The 20,540-nt window shown below is 32.3% G+C and overlaps 1 protein-coding gene across 1 annotated transcript in view; it reads left to right on the top strand.

Annotated features, from left to right (window-relative positions):
- The window catches only part of ROCK2 (Rho associated coiled-coil containing protein kinase 2), a 69,018-nt gene that overhangs the window by 15,057 nt on the left and 33,421 nt on the right, over positions 1–20,540 (top strand). Inside the window, exons 4-8 of the mRNA XM_006910236.2 lie at positions 5,167–5,427; positions 14,066–14,210; positions 16,708–16,846; positions 18,854–18,945; positions 19,744–19,903. Coding sequence (XP_006910298.1) covers positions 5,167–5,427; positions 14,066–14,210; positions 16,708–16,846; positions 18,854–18,945; positions 19,744–19,903 — 797 coding nt within the window. The remainder of the gene's footprint in view (positions 1–5,166; positions 5,428–14,065; positions 14,211–16,707; positions 16,847–18,853; positions 18,946–19,743; positions 19,904–20,540) is intronic.

The raw sequence follows: 20,540 nt of genomic DNA, 5'->3' as shown, positions 1-20,540 counted from the left end.
TATTATTTTTTATTTTCATCAATATGGTATACAAAACTATATTAATAATTTAATGATTCATTTTCAAGTCAGAAAAATCAACCATTATGCTAACCCAAAGCAATGCCAGGAAGAAATCCACTGTAATTAGATTTACCTGTTAACTTTCTAAAGTTATTTCCTTGAAGATAAGTTTACCAATAAGTTACAATTGAAATTAGATGATTATTTAATTAATAAAAAGCATCATTTAGTGTGTATTTACTATACTTAATGCTAATTATATTTTTACTGATATATATGTATATATAAAAAGATATATTGCTTATCTACATATATACATACTATAGGAATAAACTCATTTTTAAGCATATACACATAAATTTAGAGTGATAATAGAATTATAATATATTTACACTGTAACTACTAGCAGCATGTGCATGTATATATAATATATTATATAAATATATATGTGTGTGTGTGTGTATATATATATATAAAGTAGGACTTGTTTTTCCCAGATGGGTAGCCAGTTTTCCCAATGCCATTTATAGAGAAGCCAGCCTTTTCTCCAAGAAGTAAATGAAATGTCTTGTATTTCATAGACTAAATTACGTATACACATGAAATTCTCTTTGACTCTGTTACATTACTTTAATCTATTATTTGTTTCTATGCTAAAATTATGTAGTTTTAATTTCTGTAGTTTTTCATATATTTTGATATCTGGTAGAACAAGTACCTTTTCATTGTTCTCTTATGTATTTTTGGCAGTTCTTAACAATTTTTTCTATAAAGTTAGAATTAGCCTTTCATTCTGTTATGAAAAAAGTTATAATTTTGATGTGCATTGCTTTATTTGGTAAGTTTTTTTGTTGATTTGATTATTTTGGAATATTAGGTCTTCCCATCACAATACAGTATATCTCTCTGTATAAACCTGATCTTTAGTAAAGCCATATTACCTTTTTCCCCCAAAATAGGTTCAGAAGAAACTTATACCTAAGAAAACTACTTTTTAAGTGTGTAGACATTGCAAAATGCAAAAAACTGGCATTGGCTCAGTCTTTTAGTATTGTGTTAAACAGAACTTTTTTATCTTTATCTTTTTTATTATGTTGAACTTTAGTGGGTAGACCTCTAATGTTTATTCAGTCTGATGTTTGCTGAAGCTTTCTGGTTGAGACAGTAGAGAATTTGGCCTTTCCATCTATTCTGAGCTTACCAAATACTTTTTAACAGGAATAATGTTAAAGTATTTGAAATGCTTCCTTCAGCATTTCCTAAGGTGGTTTTCTTATTTAATCGGTCATTATAGTACATTAAAAAAATAAATTTCAGGGCAGTATAAAATCTAAAGTAAATGCCATTTGCTCTAATATGGTGTTTTCATAGAATTCTGAATTTGACTTACTAATATTTTAAGTAATTTTCCATCTATTTGCATGTGACATTTGACCTTTAAATTAATTTAATTCAATTTTTTAAACATGGGCTCATTTATTCCATGAGGCTTGACCAAACTTCTTTGCAAATCTTTCAAGACGAAAATCTCAATATAGTTAGTGATGTGTTTTTTAATTTTTAAAATTATGACAAATAACCCAAAATAGAAAAAAAGTATATTGAATCTCCCCAGGAACTGTTCACTCATCTTCAACAGTTATGAGCCATGGCCAGTCTTATTTCCCTCACACCAGAAATTGGCAAGCTTTTTTGGCAAAGGGTCAAATATTTTAGGCTTTGAGGGCCAAGAGGCAAATTGAAGATGATATTTAGTTATCTATATAATGAGAAGACAAATTTTGACAGATTTCAAAATTTAATAAGTACATTTTAAAAAATACAGGTAGGTCTGTTTAGGAGAAGAATGAAATTATTTCATGGGGGCAATAACATTTGCTTATTTGGGGTTCACAATTAGTGTTTCTTATCAAAATTGATTGCAGATGTTCTATTAACGCTCATATGTAATAAGATTTTACATATTAAATCTTATTAGAAAATGGCTTTTTACATAGTTAGGCACTGCCAAATACTGTTATCCACCAGCATTTGATTTATTTTTATTAATAGACTTTATTTTTAGAAACAATTGTAAATTTACAGAAAAATCGAGCAGATAGTAGAGAGCTCCCGTATACCCCTGTACAGTTTCCCTTGTTAACACTTAACTTTAGTAAGATGCATTTGTTACAATGAATGAAGTGGTATTGAAACATTATTATTAACTAAAGCCCATAATTTTTCAGATTTTCTTAGATTTTATCTACTTGGTTTTCAATTTCATGATCCCATCAAAATAGTATGTTACATTTAGTTATCCTATCTTCTTAGGCTCCTCTTGGCTATGATAGTTTTCATACTTCCTTTGTTTTTGATGACCTTTACAGCTTTGAAGAATACTGGTCAGTTAGTTATATTGTAGGATGTATACGCTCTTCTCTTGGAATTTGTCTGATGTTTTTTCATTATTTAGACTAGGGTTGTGGGTTTTGCAGAGACTAAAAAGGTAAAGTGCCATTTTAATCACATCACATCAAGTTTTTTTGTTGTTATTCGGTGTGTCTAATTTTATATAGTTTTGAGGTTATATCTTTAAGTTTACCAGTCTTTTCTTCTACAGTGTCCAGTCTAACTTTAATCCCATTTCATTGGCTTCTTTCATTCAGCAAAATTGAGTTTTATCCATGATGCAATATATCAATAGTTCATCCTTTTTTATTGCCAAATACTATTTTATTGTATAATTTGTTTATTCATCTGTTCATGGACATTTGTTTTTTTCCTTATTTTTGTCTCTTGTGAATAAAGCTTCATTATTAACTTACTTGTAGATCACCTTGTACAATCCAGTGATTTTTAGGCAGTTTACGGTTGTGCACCCGTCAGTACTATCTGATTTTAGAACATTTCCACCATCCCCAGATGATCATTTGTACCTATTTATAGTCATTTCCCATTTTCCTCCAGCCCCAGGCAACCACCAATGTGCTTACTGTCTCTGTAGATTTGCCTTTCTGGACATTTCAGATAAATGAAATCATACAACGTATTGTCTTTTGGATCTAGTCTTTTTCCCTTAGTATACTGTTTTGAAGTATATGCATATCGTGGCATGTATTATAATTCATTTCTTTTTAGTGCTGAATAGTATTCCATTGTACAGTATGGTATAATAAAGAATATATTCAGTCTTTGTCTCCAGTTCCTAGCAGAGAGCTTTTAAAAGCTCTTGGATTTCCGGAGTGATAGCATTGTCTTTGTTAGGCTAATTAGGCAACTCCTGGTGGCCTTTTGATAGATTTGAGATGAGGACTGTTCACCAGAAAGAATAAGCACATGATGAGAAGATTGGGACTTTCAGCTGCCCAAACTCTAGGGAGAAGGGAGCTAGAGATTGAGTTTAATCATATGGCCAGTGATTTAACTAATGATGCCTATGTAATGAGACCCTCATTAAAACTCTGAACATTGACACTCAATGGAGCTTCCTGATTGGTGAGCACACTGTTGTGTGTAATGTAGTACACCCTGATTCCACAAGGAGGCACAGAAGCTCTCTGCTCCCTCCCAGACTTTGACCTATGTGTATCCTTTATAGTAAAACTATCATCTTTCTAAGTATAGTCTTTCCTGAGTTCTGTGATTCATCTTAGTGAGTTATCAAACCTGAGGGGGTCATGGAAACTCCTGAATTTGTAGTCAGTTATTCAGAAATGCAGGTGGCCTGATGCTTGAAGTAAGGGCAGTCTTGTGTAAGACTGAGCTCCTAACTTGTGGGATCTAATGCTAACTCTAGCTGTTTAGCATCAGAATGGTATTACAGTATTCCTAGTAGAGTGGAGAGTGTATGGATATACCCAGTTTTGTTTGTTTACTTGCCAGATGATGGACATTTGAATTGTTTCTACTTTGGCACTATTATAAATAGTGAGCGTTTGCATACAAGTCTTTTGAGGACAGTTTTCATTTTTCCAGCCATAGCATAAAAACTTTACAAAATGAAGCACACCAGAAAAAAAAAAAAAGACGAAGGGGGGTGGTGGGGGACCCAGAATATTAGTTACCCATGGAAACAGCAGCAAGCAGATTATATATGTGGAACTGAAATCTGAGAAAGGGGCTGGGGAATTCTGGGGCAGGAGCTGAGACAGAAAAGCTATTTGAAGAAATAATGGCCAAAATTTTCCCAAATTTGATGAAATCCTGTAACCAATAGATCTAAGAAGCTCAATCAATATCAAGCACATTGAACAAAATTAAAACACTGTGGTCTGGTGGCAAGAATAGACAAATAAAACAACTAAATGGAATAGAAAACCCCAATATGGCATATATGGACAATTTCGTTGTTTCTCTAATTGCTTTGTATCTCATGATGTTGGTTTTTCTCAAATGTAGATTCTTGGTTTTGTTCTATCTTTCCCTCTTTGTTTGTGGAAACCTTTTCTGTTTTCATTGATTGCTTCTGGGTGGAGTGGGACTTGTTGGGTAGAATGTACAGATTTCCTTCTGAATTTGTAATTTCTCTGTCTCTCCTGGGAGTCAACTTGGTATCTTATTTCTCTGGTCCAGTGCCCCTACTTTAGTTTGGGTGCAAACTGCCACTTGCTGCTCTGCTTGTTATGAGCAAGGTGATGGGGAAAGGGAGACAGAAGGACTTGTTCCGAGTGTGGCTACCGACTGCTCCCTCTTCCGGTGGTTGGGGCTTAGTCCCTCTTCTTGTAGTCGTTAAATCTGCTTATCTTTTAGGTTTTTCTAAACTGCTCCTACCTCCTCAGCTCTCTTTGTGAGTTTGGTGCAATAATTTATGTTTTTTTGTTGTTATTATGAATTCTGTCATTCTTTCACCTTTCTTCATTTTTATTCTTTTTCTTTTTAGAAATATTTCTTTACAAATACATTCTTGTATTCTCCAAGAGGGAAAATGATTTATTTATGTATATTTTGTTAGTAAGCCTGAGGAAGATACCCATATCAAAGTTTTGTCTGATAACTGTTTTTCCAATAAAGATGTCCAGATCTAAAATCAAAGATTTCATAAAGTTCAGCTTGGTTTTGGATATAAAATAATTTGTCACTTTCAATAGTAATAAATTTGGGGGCGATTTTGTTGTTTATGGTTTTGGTTTTCTTTCTTTCTTCTTAAAGAAAAAATTTTTTCCTTCCCATTTTGTTTTCCAGCTCTTTTGTGCCTTTCAAGATGATAAGTATCTGTATATGGTAATGGAGTACATGCCTGGTGGAGACCTTGTAAACCTTATGAGTAACTATGATGTACCTGAAAAATGGGCCAAATTTTATACTGCTGAAGTCGTTCTTGCTCTGGATGCCATACACTCCATGGGTTTAATTCACAGAGATGTGAAGCCTGACAACATGCTCTTGGATAAACATGGGCATCTAAAATTAGCAGATTTTGGCACATGTATGAAGATGGATGAAGTAAGTAATAAATAAGTTAAAAAAATGCTAGTTTTTTGAGAAACGAAAATAAAAGAAACACTTTAAATCTGGACTTCATAGTTTTAAACAAAGATACATTGAATCTTGCTAACTGTGTAATGACTCGAAGTAATAAAATATCCATATCATAGCATTTCCATTACTAACTGTTCATCTGGCTATAGAATACTTTATTAGTAGATTTGATGAATCCAAGAGAAGAACTCAGATAAATAGTTATCTTCTTCATAGAATGTTGATGAGCATTTGCTATCGATCAAAGCTAGTTCACGTGTATGATCATCTAGGTGAAGAAGTAGTACACAGAATATAAATTAAGGTACATGGGTATTTCCATGACCATATTCCTGTATTTTTCCTTTAACAAAAGAGGTAAGCTGAGAAACTTATGTTACCACCTTCTTCCAACCTTATCTGCATCAACCACATAGAATAAATTTGAGGACATCATCTATTGTGGTGCTTTCCCTGTTGAACAATTCATATTGTGATTAATAGATTCAGTAGCATTAACCTCATAAGTAATTACGATGTTGACTTATTTTCATTGCAAAATTTATATCTCTTGTCTTTTATTTTGTTGAGTGAGCATAATTCCTGGTAGTAATTCCTGATTGGGAGGGATCATGTTTTATTTCCTTTGTATTCTCCTGTTGAATCTAGAGTGTGAAGTTGCGTTATCAGACTTCATAAATGTTGATGTATATAGAGAACAAACTGGGTATTATCTTTTGTATGGTTTTCATACCCTCCAGTATGCTTACATAGCTAATCTTACTTCGCATTAGTTATCTTGTCAAAACGTTAATTTTGATTAAAGCTGATTTTCTTTTTACTTCTTAACTTGTTTCATGCCACCTGTGTGACATTCACTTTTGTTGATTGTCCTACCTTCATCAGCGATCCATGTTTTTCCAAGCTTATCTCCTATTTTACCTTATCTAGAAAGTTCTCCCCGATAATCCTAACCTGACTGATCACTCTTCCAGTGTCATAATGTCCTTACTTATTTAGAATTTATGCTATACTTCTAGGCTGTTGTGTCTATCCAGGTTTGTATGCCCTGTTTTCCCAGCTAAAGCTTAGCATCCTTTTACTTCTTTGGTCTTCATTAGACTCTACTCGTTACTATGTTTATGTTCTGCATATATTAGTCAGTGTTTAGTAGATGGAATATTTGATTGTCATACTATACTATTGTCATACTATATTATATAAACATCAAAGCTCCTCTTGGTGTTTGTTATAATATAGTGTGACATGATTAACTGAAAATTATCTTTAATGCAAATAAAGTATAAAATAATTTTCTAGTAGAATGCTAAACTTTTTTTATGTCTGTTAAGTAAAATGAATGATGTTTCTTCTCTGCATTTCCATGAGTGTATTCTTAATATACTTGTCAGTCCTTTCTCTTTTGTGAATTACCTCGTGTGTATTTTTTGACCCTTTTAAAAATGACTTCTTATTGATTCCTTATTTAATCTAGATAGTCCATAGATATTGCTGATACCATCTTCTAGTCTGCTACTCATCTCTGTCTCTTGTTTGAACAGAAATCCTTAATTTTGATGTATCAAATATTTTAAAAACTGAAATTGAAAAATTTTACCCTAAACCTCCATTCCTCAAGTAATATTAATAATTACAATTATTAATATAATGTTGACAAAGAGGAGCTTTTTATTAAAAACTATAGTATATAGAATTTGTAATTTTCTAATATTGTTAATGTGAATAGTGTTATTGCAAGTTTCAGGTTCATCACTTTATTTGCCTCTGGTTATCGTTACAGTCTCAAAGCCATTAGAAATGTTCATTGTTTTATTCTCATTGATCTATACATCTATAGAAGGGATTGGCATACTGGAGCACATGGCCAAATCTGCCTATGGCTGATTTTCTACAGCTTCTGCACTAAAAATGATTTTTCCATTTTTGAAAGATTACTTAAGAAAAGGAAGATATCCAATAGAGACTCAGTATAGTTCACAAAGCCTAAAATAATTACTATCTGGCTCTTTACAGAAAAGTTTGCCAGCTCTTTATAATATAGATAGAGATGCTTGAATTATTTTTTAACTCTTCTGGCTTCATATAAAACATATATCATGTATAAAAGCAAAAATACAGTATAACATTATAACCTATAAGGATTAAAATAATTTGTTACTATCACAATTAAGAGTAATGGTATCTCATTAAGTTCTATTATTGATAAATTGCAGAATACACAATTTTCTACATGCTTTTACTCTGTCTGGATGTGAATGAAAGTCACAGTGTAGTATATTTACATGTAGATGTTTCAGTGACTGCCAAGAAGTACTGTTATTTCAGATTACTTGCATTAATTAGATAAGTTGAGTTCCCTCTGCCTGTTAATGCATTTTACAGCAACCTCTGCGATCTTTTAAGGCTCATTTATGTAAATTACCCAGAAATAGTATAAGATTTTATCCATTAATTCTCTAATATTTACCATTTGGTTATATTGAGGCTATCATTTTTTAGAAGCTAATTGGTAAATTGCTAATATTCATACCCTTCTACAAGTGACATAAGTTTTTAAAATATAGGCATTTCTATTTATGTTTCTGAAAAACCCTATTTATGCAGAATTATACATTTAAAGATCAGGTTTATGGAACAATAGGGACAGACCATTTAAAAGCTGTGCAGCTTTGTAACCACAGCCCTAATGGAAATAATAAATGGTACTGAAGGAGATAACAGGAGTAACAAACAGCTTTGTGTGCCTGTGGGACTGCACACCGCAAACACAGATGGAAATGGGTTTTAAGATAGAATATCTTAATATCTTTAAGATAGAATATCTAAATGCTGTTTTAAGATAGAATACAAAAGAAGCTGGACCTTCCCTTAGCCAGGATTCCTACAAGGCAAGGGATGTGCTTCTCTGAGAAAGGAGCCCCGGTGCAAGTGCTCATTTTTAATTATTAAAATGGACCAAATAGGCTCTTGCCTCTGTAGCAGTCAAGCTGAGGCTTGTAATGCTCTGATAATTAAGAACTCCACTTACAATTTTTGTTTTCCACCTTCACAGAAAGTATTTTGTAGTGTCTTAGACCAACTACAAGATTCGTGATTGACCAATTTTGTGTTTTCAGTAAATCTCTCGATTTATGATATTTTTTCAGTTATAAACACCAGATATATTTAGCAAATACACATTTAATCTGGTCCATGTAGCATAAAGTACTTTCGAGGAAGCTTTTGAAAATAAATATCTTTTTATGTTGCTCTCTGTCACCTACTGAAGTTCCAACTCCTTAGCTTGTCATATGAAGCCTGTTAGGATGATATGAACCCTGCCAACTTTTTCATCCTCATTCTCTATCATTCAGCCTTTTGTACCTTATGGTACAGAGATCTTAAATTGCATAATAGTTCTTTTTATACAGTGCTGTTTCATGATTCCTGGCCTCACATATGCTGTTGAATATAGTCTGCTTGGCAAATTCCTACTTATACTTTGAAACTCAGTCCAGTTTCCTTATCTTGTGGAGGCTCCTTAGATTGATTCCTATGTCTTTACAAAAAGACATGCCCTCTTTTTGGATCATTTTCTTATTTTTTGGCACAAGTAGTTGAAGACTTGTATATTTTCTCTGCCCCGGCCCTGGAATCAGCCACTTCTCCAAAAAACTGATTTCTTTTATTCAAGAATGGTATTTAGAAATCAATATTTGGGTGCCCGATGTGCTTATTGCTCCTGGAGTGTCATTATTTCTAAGCCTTCTCAACGGACACATATATATTATATACACTATATGTACTAACTCACATGTACACACATGTTCCTATTTAATTCTGTGTTTGTAGTATATTAAAAATTGTGAGTTCATACTGATACTTTTAATTCTAGTCCTACACCACAGGCTTCCTTCTAATCTTCCTCCTTTCTTTTTTGTTTTTTTGTTTGTTTATTTGTTTTTTAAGATACTGTTTTCCAAAGTTACTTAGGTCAATTCTTTTCTTCCCTTCCCCCTTTGGCGTAGTTATGATATTAATTTATGAAACAAGTTCATTTCTTACTATTTGTATTCTATTTAGAGTTCTCTCAATATTCAAGTTGATTTTAGTTGTTAATTTTTTGGATATGTGAAGCATTCCTCTGGTTTTAGGAATTGGATCTATACAAATTATTGTTTGATTAGAGAAGGATTATTCCCTCCTATTACCTTATTTCTGTATTCCCTTCTTTTCACACTTTTCATACCCACCCTCTGTAGGTAAACCAGTCTCTTTAGTTTCCAGTCTTTCCTTCTTGTATTTCTTTAGAATGAAATCAAAGACTTGTCATAAATGTATGATTCTGTATTCATATAATTTGGCAGCTTTCCCATGAGACAGTTTTCAAATATATTTTCAAAATGTTTATTTAAAAAAAATTGAAGCACCAATGTGTTCGCCAAAAGTTGTGGTTAGAGTATTAATTTTCTGAAAGCAGAGTGCTATTCACATAGTTTGCCTACTAAAAATTCTTTAGTCCTACCAAAGTACGTATTCTGCAGGTGGTTATTCAAACTGATCTCCGTCTGACCTTTCCCACCTCTTCATTGTGCAACTTTACACTTAATTGATTTGGACTTAACTGCATTTCTTCAACATCCTTTCTATAAAGTCATTCTTGTTCCTTTATTGTTGTTCTTTTTTCTATCTAAGCTACTATATCACCCCTTCTCCTTTAAAGCCTAACTTGTCCATCCTTTACAGCCTAGCTTTATGTCAAATTTTTGTGTGTCTTACCCTTTTCACTCCTTCCTCTGAACCTTTGAATGATAAATAATTTTCTCTTAGTGGTATTTCTTGTATGTACATGGGTAGAGTTAGGTTTTAGCTCTTAAATCTCACAAGATTTATTTATTTATTTTTTAAGTCTTAATTTCTATGGATACATGTGAAATGAAGAGATTTTGTTTACCCTAATAAGTCTCTATTAGTATTTCTACTGGTAAGTCTAAAGTATAGGATAGTCCATGATAAATATTATATAGGATAGTCCATGATAAATCATATACCCTGCCTTTTGAAGTCAGACACTGTCTTCTTTATCTTTTATTCTAAGTAGTAATCCATATAAAGTATTACTCTCATATTTGATCAATTATTTCCAAAATTTTTATTTTATTAATTTATATTCAAACTAAAGGACTTCTATTCTCTATTTGCTGTATACCTGGGAAAATAAAATCATCGAATTTATTCTGCTAATTTGAAGAATGAAAAGATTGCTTTTGAAATTAATTTCCCATGTTTAATATATTTCATTGCACTTAAAGCATTTACATAAGTCATTTTTACAAAATACATTGAACTTACTTTTCCCAAGATGGTCATAATACTTAGTATTTAGGTAGTATGTATGGCTTCCTTATGAGAAATGTGATGATGCACTCTTTATTGGGCAGGTAAAGGAAATGAAGGGCATTTAAATTAATTTACAAAATCTTTGCAAGTTTCAGCTGATGTTTACCATGGCAGAATGAGAAGACCATTTTGTATTTTCCCTTAAATTTACAAGTCAAACAACTATAACAGATTCCTCTGCTCAACACACAAACATGCCTGTGAGATCCACATATCAGTATATCAAAAAATGGGCACATAGGAACAAGCAGGGGAGGTAAGAAATTGCAGGGTGGATAGGGATGGTGTCTGCAGGTGCACAAATGTGGAGATTTAACAGCATGCTACCAAACTATTAGGTCAATGAAGAAATAAAATTAAAAAATTAAAAAAATACATAGAGACAAATGAAAATGAAAATACAATGTATCAAAATTTGAGGGAGGCAGCAAAGAAGTGGTACTAAGAGGGAAGTTTATAGTAATACAGGCCTACCTCAGGAAACAAGAAAAATCTCAAACAACCTAACATTACATCTTAAAGAACTAGAAAAAGAACAAACAAAGTCTAAAGTCATGGAAAACCTGATTGACCGATCACTAGTAAAGAAATTGAAATAGTAATAAAAATCCTCCCAAAAAACAAAAGGCCAGTACCAGATGGCTTCATTGGTGAATTCTACCACACATTCAAAGAAGATTAATACCCGTCTTTCTCAAAATCTTCCAAAAAATTAGAGGATGGAATGCTTTCTAATTCATTTTACAAAGCCAACAGTACCCTGACACCAATAGCAGGTAAGGACATTATAAGAAAAGAAAATTACAAGCTACTGTCTCTGATGAACATAGATATAAAAATCTTCAACAAAATCCTAGCAAGTTGAATACAGTAACACATTAAAAGGATCGCACAACACAGTCAAGTGAGATTCATTCCAGGGATGCAAGGATGGTTCAGCATCTGCAAATCAGTGTGATACACCACATTAACAAAAGATAAAATCATAGGTCATCTCAATAGATGCAGAAAAAGAATTTACAAGATACAACATCTATTTATTGATAACAGACTCTCAATAAAATGGATATAGAAGGAAAGTACTTCAACATAATAAAAGCCACATATAACAGACCCTCAACTAACACCATACTCAACAATGAAAAACAAAGCTTTTCCTTTAAGATGAAGAACAAGAATGCCCACTCTAGCCACTGTTATTCAACATAGTACTGGAAGTCCTAGCCAGAGCAATTAGGCAAAAAAAAGAAATGACATCCAAATTGGAAAGGAAGAAGTAAAACTATCACTATTTGCAGATGACATGATTTTATATATGGAAAACTAAAGACTCCAGCAAAAACAAAACAAAGCAAAACTATTAGAAACAGTAAATACAATAAAGTTGCAAGATACAGAATCAATATACAAAAATCTGTTCCATTTCTATGTACCAACAAATTATCAGAGAAATAAAAATAGTCCCATTTAGATTTGCAACAAAAAGAATAAAATACTTAAGAGTAATATTAAAGGAGGGTGAAGGACCTGTACACTAAAAACTACAAGACCTTGTTAAAAGGAATTGAAGACGACACAAATGGAAAGATAATCTGTGTTCATGGATTAGAAGAATTAACACTGTTATAATGTTCATATTACCTAAAGCAATCTATAGATTCAATTCAATCACTAGCAAAATTACAATGACATTTTTCACAGAAGTAGAACCAAAAATCCTCATATCTGTATGGAACCACAAAAGACTCTAAAGCAATCCTGAGAAAAAAAGAAGAAAGCCGGCATTATCACACTTTCTGACCTCAAACTATACTACAAAGCTATAGTAATTAACACAGTATGGTATTGGCAGAAAAACAGGCCAATGGAATAGAATTGAGAGCCCAGAAATAAACTCACACATATGTGGGCAACTGATTTTCAACAAAGGAGCCAAGAATATACAACAAAGAAAGGAAAGTCTCTTCAATAAATGGTGATGGGAAAATTAGCCATATGCAAAAGAATGAAACTAGACCGACCACTCTCTTATACCATATATAAAAATTAACTCCAATGGATTGAAGACTTGAATGTAAGACCTGAAACAGTAAAATACGTAGACAAGAACATAGGTACTAAGCTTCTGGACATTGATCTCAGAGATGTTTATGTGAATTTGACACCAGAGGCAAGGGAAACAAAAATGATTGAGGTTACATCAAACTAAAAAGTTTCTGCACGGCAAAAGAAACCATTGAAACAAAGAGACAACCAACTGAATGGCAGAAGGTATTTGCAAATGATACTTCTGTTAAGGGGCTTCAAAATATGTAAACAACCCATACAACTCAACAACAACAAAACAAAAAATAGGCAGAGGACCTGAATAGGTACTTTGCCAAGGAAGATGTACAGATGGCCAACAGACATATACAAAAATGTTCAACATCACTAGTTATTAGGGAAATGCAAATCAAGACTATAGTGAGATACCACATCACACCTGTTCAAATGGCTGTTATCAAAAAGACAAGAAATAATAAGTGTTAGAGAAGATTTGGAGAATAGGGAGCCCTCCTACATGGTTGGTGAAAGTAAACTGGTGCAGCCACTAAGAAAAACAGTATGGAAGTTCCTTTAAAAATTAAGAATGGAACTACCTTATTATCCAGCATTATTCTTCTGGGTATTTTTACCCCTAAAATATGAAAACACTAATTTGTAAAGATATATGTACCCCTGTGTTCATTACAACATTATTTACAATAGCCAAGACATGGAAACAACCTAAGTGTCCCTTGATGGATGATTGAATAAAGAGCTGGTGTATATATACATATATAATAGATTACTACTCAGCCATAAAAAAGATGAGACATTGCCATTTTCAACAACATGGATGGATCTTGAGAGTATTATGCTAAGTGAAACAAGTCAGGCAGGAAAGGACAAAAATTGTAGGATTTCACTCATATTGATTTGCATGGAATTCCATAGAAAAGCTACCACCTTTTTCATTGATGAAAAAAAGGTTGGAAAGTTGTCTCTGATCTCCCATAATCCATACATTTTTATGTATTTCATAATGTATTTGTCCTCTGCCCTCCCAAAGCCATGTCAGCAATGAAGTTCAGTTCGTAGCAGTTTATAGCCACTTACATGTGATAATAAATGAATTAGTTGCGTTTGTTTGTGGGTTTTTACATACGTCTTTTTTTCTTTATCTCTGCTATTTACCCAGACAGGCATGGTGCATTGTGACACAGCAGTTGGAACACCTGATTATATATCACCTGAGGTTTTGAAATCACAAGGAGGCGATGGTTACTATGGGCGAGAATGTGATTGGTGGTCTGTGGGTGTTTTCCTTTTTGAGATGCTGGTGGGTAAGTAAAGATTTTAACTTGTTCTTTTTTCAAAACCCATCTCATAACACTTTAGTTCTAACTCAAGAATCTGAGAATATAAGGAAATTAATTGCATGTGTCCTAGGGAGGAAGTGGAATTTCTCAAAACTTTGAATTAGTAGTCTGATATGATCGATTGTTAATTGGAAAATTAAAACCAAGCTTTATACTGCAAGTCGATTGAGTAGAATATGAAAAGAATTAAAAGTATACTGCTAGGAAATATTTGTCCAATAGACCTTTTTGTATTAAGAAAATACTAGAATAAGAAGTTTACAGCTATTCTAGGCCTCCATGCTAAGATCTTTTTCGGGAGGGATCAACAGTATCTGTTGTAAATATTTTAAATATAAGGCTATTAATACTTGTTCTGATAATAGAGAACTGAATATTTTTTAGTTGTTTATATAATTGATTTTTGTTAACTGTATTTCTTATGTTTATTACTTGTATATATATTTGGTTTGTAATTCCAGTAAAATAAATTATAAATGTAGTTATTGATGATTTGACTATCAAGATAAATATATTTTATATTAGATTCTCAGAAAATTCAGAGGCAAATTTAATAATTTCTTTTACTTCAACCAAATCCAAATTTTAAAGGCCTAAATATTTCAAAACTTTTCTTTACATCATAGATTTCATTCTTAAGATTTTCCATTCCTCAGTACTAGGGACACAAAAATATCTTCTGACTAAGGAAGCTAATAATGACTGAATCATCTGGCTTGGGGAAGAGGGGAGATGTAGCCAAATCTCCTTTCTGAGGCAAGTGTGATAAGGCTAATAACATTATATAAAATGACTTTAGAGTTCAAAATAATATTTTTAAATTTTGAGAATTTATTTTATAGAAGATAACCCTAAAACAAACTGGTAGTAGAAAATCTGTTCAAATCTGAATGATAATTGAATATGGTTATTGCTTTAAAAAAAAAAATTTGGTAAAGCCCAAATTTAAGTAATAATTAGGCATGGAACTTTTGTGTGGCATAAGTTGCCTTCTCTTGATGACCGTTGTGTATGTAGCATTAATCTTGCTATGCTTAGTCTCATGTCATGGTATAACCTACTTTGTTTTGGACCTTTGTCTTTGTAGTGGGTCTCATTGTACTCACCATATGTTCCCAGGTAGCCGTCCATTCTCCCCACCTCTGGCCGGATCTGATGATGCATTAGGTGTGGCTTATAATCTTTGGGAAGTAGAATATATTCTATTATTTGCCTAGACTCTTCTAGGGATTTAGAAAATAATACACTTTGTAGGAAGTCAACATGGCTTATTTGAAGAGACCATTTAAATTCCTGCTATTGTTTTCAGCTCAGCTGAATTGAATGAGTTTGAATGGCACTGATTTCTAGTATTCTGAGCCTACTCTGGTGCTTGCTCATGTTGGTCATCATGGGATTTCATCTAGAGGGCTCTACTGCAGTTAAAAATGGCACTGGAAAAAATCTTGAATTCAAAGCTTCCCTCCACCCCACTTTGAAAACAAATAAAAATTACCCACATGACTATCCCTTTTGAAGTTTTGGATTGGCTGATTTGGGAGTCTCTTTTGTAATAAGGTGACTTGTAGTCGAGGCATCCTAGCAGAGCCTTTAACCCTTGTAACTTTAGATAAGTAGTGGCCAAAGTGATGCCGTTAACTTCTTCTGTCTTTGTACTGCTTTCATTGACTCTATCATGGTCATTCGTTTTTTTTTAACACTGCTTTGGGAGACCATTTCTACCATTTTTAACTCTAACTATGTGTCCTCTTAGACAAATCACATGTCATCTATTGGGGCTCAGCTTCCTCGTCTATAAGATGACGATCCAAAACTCTTAGAGCTGCACTGTCCAGTCTATTATGATGTGACAATGGTTTATATCTGCACTGTCCAGTATGGTAGGCACTGGCCACATCAAGCACTTGAAATGTGGCTAGTGTGACTAGGAAACTGAATTTTTCATTTTGTTTAATTGTAATTAACTTAACTTTAAATTGCCTCGTGTGGCTAGAGAATAATCCCAAAAGGCCGATTCATGATCCAGCTCAAGCATGAGAAGACTTACTGATCTGACCTCACTTAGTATTTTTTTCTTTAATTATTCAGTAAATATTTTCCTTTCCCATTATAAAAACAGCAACAACAAAATTTTAGAGTTAACATTGATTTATTTACTCTTAAGAGTATGTTTAAAAATTTTTTTATTTTTATTTTTTCATTTCATTTATTAATTTTATGGTGACATTGGTTAACACAATCCAATAAGTGTCAGCTGTACATTTTAACAGTAAGGCATATGTATATTAAAATTTAAGTATATTCTTAGTGTGTGCCTGTTTGTTTTGACTGAGACTTCTGGCCTATAACCATTCATTCTCATGCACGTGACAAATTTAAACTTAATATATTGAAATACTAGATGAAAATGTTTCATTTGCATTCAGTGTCGCACTCAGTTTCTCCTTTCTTGGAATTTTAGGGGATACTCCATTTTATGCAGATTCACTTGTTGGAACATATAGCAAAATTATGGATCATAAAAACTCACTGTGTTTCCCCGAAGATGCAGAAATTTCTAAACATGCGAAGAATCTCATCTGTGCCTTCCTAACAGATAGGTAATATACATTGAATTTCTTTGTAGAAAGGACACCTTTAACTTTTAAATTTGTAGAAATGAACTAACTCTTATTTACATATGAAATCAATCTCTCACTTTATCCAAATTACATTTAATTCTGGGTTAGCCTTTTTTTTTTTTTACTGCTAAGCCTGGTATTGGGTTACCCTTGTCATTTTGTGTGTGCAGCTCAATTGTAATCTAACTCTAACTTTAACCTTAATGTCTAAAAAGAAGAAAATTAGAACGCAGTAAAATAATGCATTTGAGAGAAAACTTTTGTATTATTCACATTTTATCCTAAGGTAACTAAGCCACCTTACTCTTGATTGTACAACTTTTGAGGGAAGAGCATTCTGCGCAGATAAACACTCAGTTGGTTATAATCTTAAAAACTGCATTTGCGTTTGATTTGGGAATGTCTCTTTTCCAACCAGTTTCTATTTGCATTTGAATATGAGCAAGTCTGTCCTGGAAATTCTGTATTTCTTAAAACAAAATAAATGAACAACGTTGTGAAAACCTACCTCAAAAAGAGAAGCTAGAAAGCTGTTTCAGAGTTTCTTCTTTGGTCTCTTGGTTTTCTAGTGTCCCATTTTATATTTGTGACAGGAGTCATCCTCTCAGAGGACCAACACACATGATGTTGCTTGCTCCCCAGTCCAAACTTTACTCACTAGCTTGATGTTCTTAGGGTAATTATTTTATTTTTTTAGGCAATAATGTTATCCATAAAATGATAAGATCAGATTAGATGATAACTAAGGACACTTGTAGCTCTAAAATGCTGTGTTTCCTTAGCACACTTTGTTTGTTGCCTAGTTGCTATTAGAAGCAGTATGGTAGTAACTACCCTCATACAATCATCTTTGCATACTTTTTGTAGGATAAAATCTTAAAGGTAGAATTCTGGGATACACATTTTAAAATTAAGGTGATTTTGCAAAGTTCACCGCCCAGAGAAATCACATCAAGGAATATTTTCATTAGCATTGTTTCCCTCATTTTCATCAAACTGAATGTTATAAAATTTTTTTTTGGTTTTTTCTATCTGAAGCAAGAAAAGTTTTAAAAAAATTTTTCCTCTTTAGAGAGGTTAATTATTTTTGTGTTTATCAATCATTTGTAGACTAAAACTTTTAAGATTTGTTAATTATGTGATTATTGCACAGTCCATGCTGATAAACTCAAAGCAAATCCTATATGTTTGATTTGATGAGGATGATCATAATTTGTGCTGAAAGATAAAATATAAAATGGGATATAGCATAATTAATGAAAGGAATAAAGATGGTTGTAGGTGGAAAAAAGGTATTTTGATAAGAATTTAATGCCATCAGTGTGCCTAGGGGCACTTCCCTCTAAAGTTTACAGGTTTTCCTGTTTATATTAAACATAGCTCCAGGGCATATTAAAAAATGCTTTTTATTTCCATATAATCTTTATTGAAGACTCAAAGGGGCAAAGAATGTTTAGTTAACTTTTTTTTTTGTATTCAAAATGATAATTTTAATATAAGTGTAGAGATAATTTATCTGAGTGAATGTGGATAGCGTCAAACGCAACATGTGATTTATTTTTAAGAAGAGGAGACATTTTTTTAAATAACATTTTTATTAGAGAGATTTCGATAACTCTTCTAGGCCAAAAGTTAGATCTTCATCCATGTTACCTCCTGAAGTTGGTCGTGCAATTTTGCCATATTCAGGTGCATTTTTTAATTTGAAAGACATTGTGTCAAATGTACTTTCATTTGACACAACTACAGATGGAAATATATTTTACTTTCAATGGTGTTTACTATACATTACAGTCTTTTTAATCTATCTGGAGAGATTATATACCGTAAAATCGAAATTGCTTATTTTTGAGAAACATTTTTAACTGAAGCTTTTAAAAATCTCAAACTCATTTGTGATTTTGCTGTTGATCCTTGTTGAAAGGTTTAATATTTTTGTCTTTTTGTAATCTTACTTTTTATATAATCTTTAACTGCATTGTTTAGGGAGGTACGACTTGGGAGAAATGGGGTAGAAGAAATCAAACAACATCCTTTTTTTAAGAATGATCAGTGGAATTGGGATAACATAAGAGAGAGTAAGTCAATACATTTAAATATTTCTATTCCATCACATTTTAAATCTCAGAAATTGATTACTCTTTTGAATTAACTAGCATGTTTGATATACTTAATGCTAACTAATTTTTAAATTGAGAGGTTTCATTTCAAATTCATGGCAATATTTACAAATCTTACCTCGATAAGCAAACTAAGCATACAATAAACATGTATTTATTAACAGTATTTCCCAAGAATATTATAATAAACATTACTGATTTCTTAATTTGTCAAGTTCACTTTTATGAAACTCAATAATTTATAGAATTGTGAAATATAATCCTTTAATTCTAATGTGTTGAATTAATAAATCAGTAATTATTTATGGAAACTATACTCTGGTCAGTACTAGGGTAAGTATAGTAATTCATTTTAACTTTACGTGCATTCGACGTTAATTTATTTTAAGAGTAAGAACTATTTCTGCCTAAAGTATATAGAAAACTGAAGACTAAAGAATGTATGTGCAAGTTAATGCTGCTTATAATCTTAATACCTAGAGTAATATCATATTGCTTTCCTTGTTTAATTGAACTATCTATATTTAAAACTGATCTAATGTAGTAGTAAAACACATAAAGTTCTAATTCTTTGAAATGATAAAATGGAAATTGTTACTAAAATTTTCTATAGTAAATCATAATATATTATTAATTATATAGTACTCATGTTCAGTGTGTTAATATTAGTATAATATGTTGTTAATAATATAAAACAATAGGGTCTGTTTAGATATATTTTTTATTATGAATAAAATAATTCATTTCTTTTTATAGCGGCAGCTCCAGTAGTACCTGAACTCAGCAGTGACATAGACAGCAGCAATTTCGATGACATCGAAGATGATAAAGGAGATGTAGAAACCTTCCCAATTCCTAAAGCTTTTGTGGGAAATCAGCTGCCTTTTATAGGATTTACCTACTACAGAGAAAATTTGTATGTTGTTTGTTACATTTTTGTATTCAGAGTCTTACTTCGAGACTCTAAATTATATAAGATAAAGTGTTAATTTGTTTTAAACTTTGAGTTTTTTCAGAAAGACTATCAGAGGGATTATTTTTCATTTCATTTAATTTTTTTGCTCCTGAATGTTATATTTATTTGCAAATGAATGCAAGGCAATGCTCTATATTCTCTTGAGTTGTTGAGTAAGACCAAATACCTGCTTTTGAAGGAGCTCGTCAACTAATGAAGAATATGATAAAATTGTATAGTCATAAAGAAGGGTAGAATGTACAGAGTAGTGTAATCTATTGGGGTTCAAACATTGGGTATATGTTACTGGATTGTGACTACTTAGAGGACTTGATAAGACTGATTTTCTTGCCTCAGTTTTTCTATCTAGTGCAGAGCCTGGCACAAAGTCATTATTCAATAAATATTGGTTAACCAAAGTGAGTTTTGGGGGGCTAACATTAGAAAATAGATGAAGTTGGAGTTCAGGGGAAGATAATGCAACAGGTGGTGGCTGCGTATTATGCTAAGGGACTTTTAACTTTTACAAGCAGTGAGGAGCCACTGAAAACTGTTAAATAGTTGAGTGAAGCATTAAAGACATTTGAGAAACTTTTTG

The sequence above is a fragment of the Pteropus alecto genome, unplaced genomic scaffold (assembly GCF_000325575.1).
Source record: "Pteropus alecto unplaced genomic scaffold, ASM32557v1 scaffold61, whole genome shotgun sequence".
NCBI classification, from domain to species: Eukaryota; Metazoa; Chordata; class Mammalia; order Chiroptera; family Pteropodidae; genus Pteropus; species Pteropus alecto.
The sequence above is the reverse complement of the archived record's forward strand: the minus strand, read 5'-3'. Positions and strand labels throughout refer to the sequence as shown.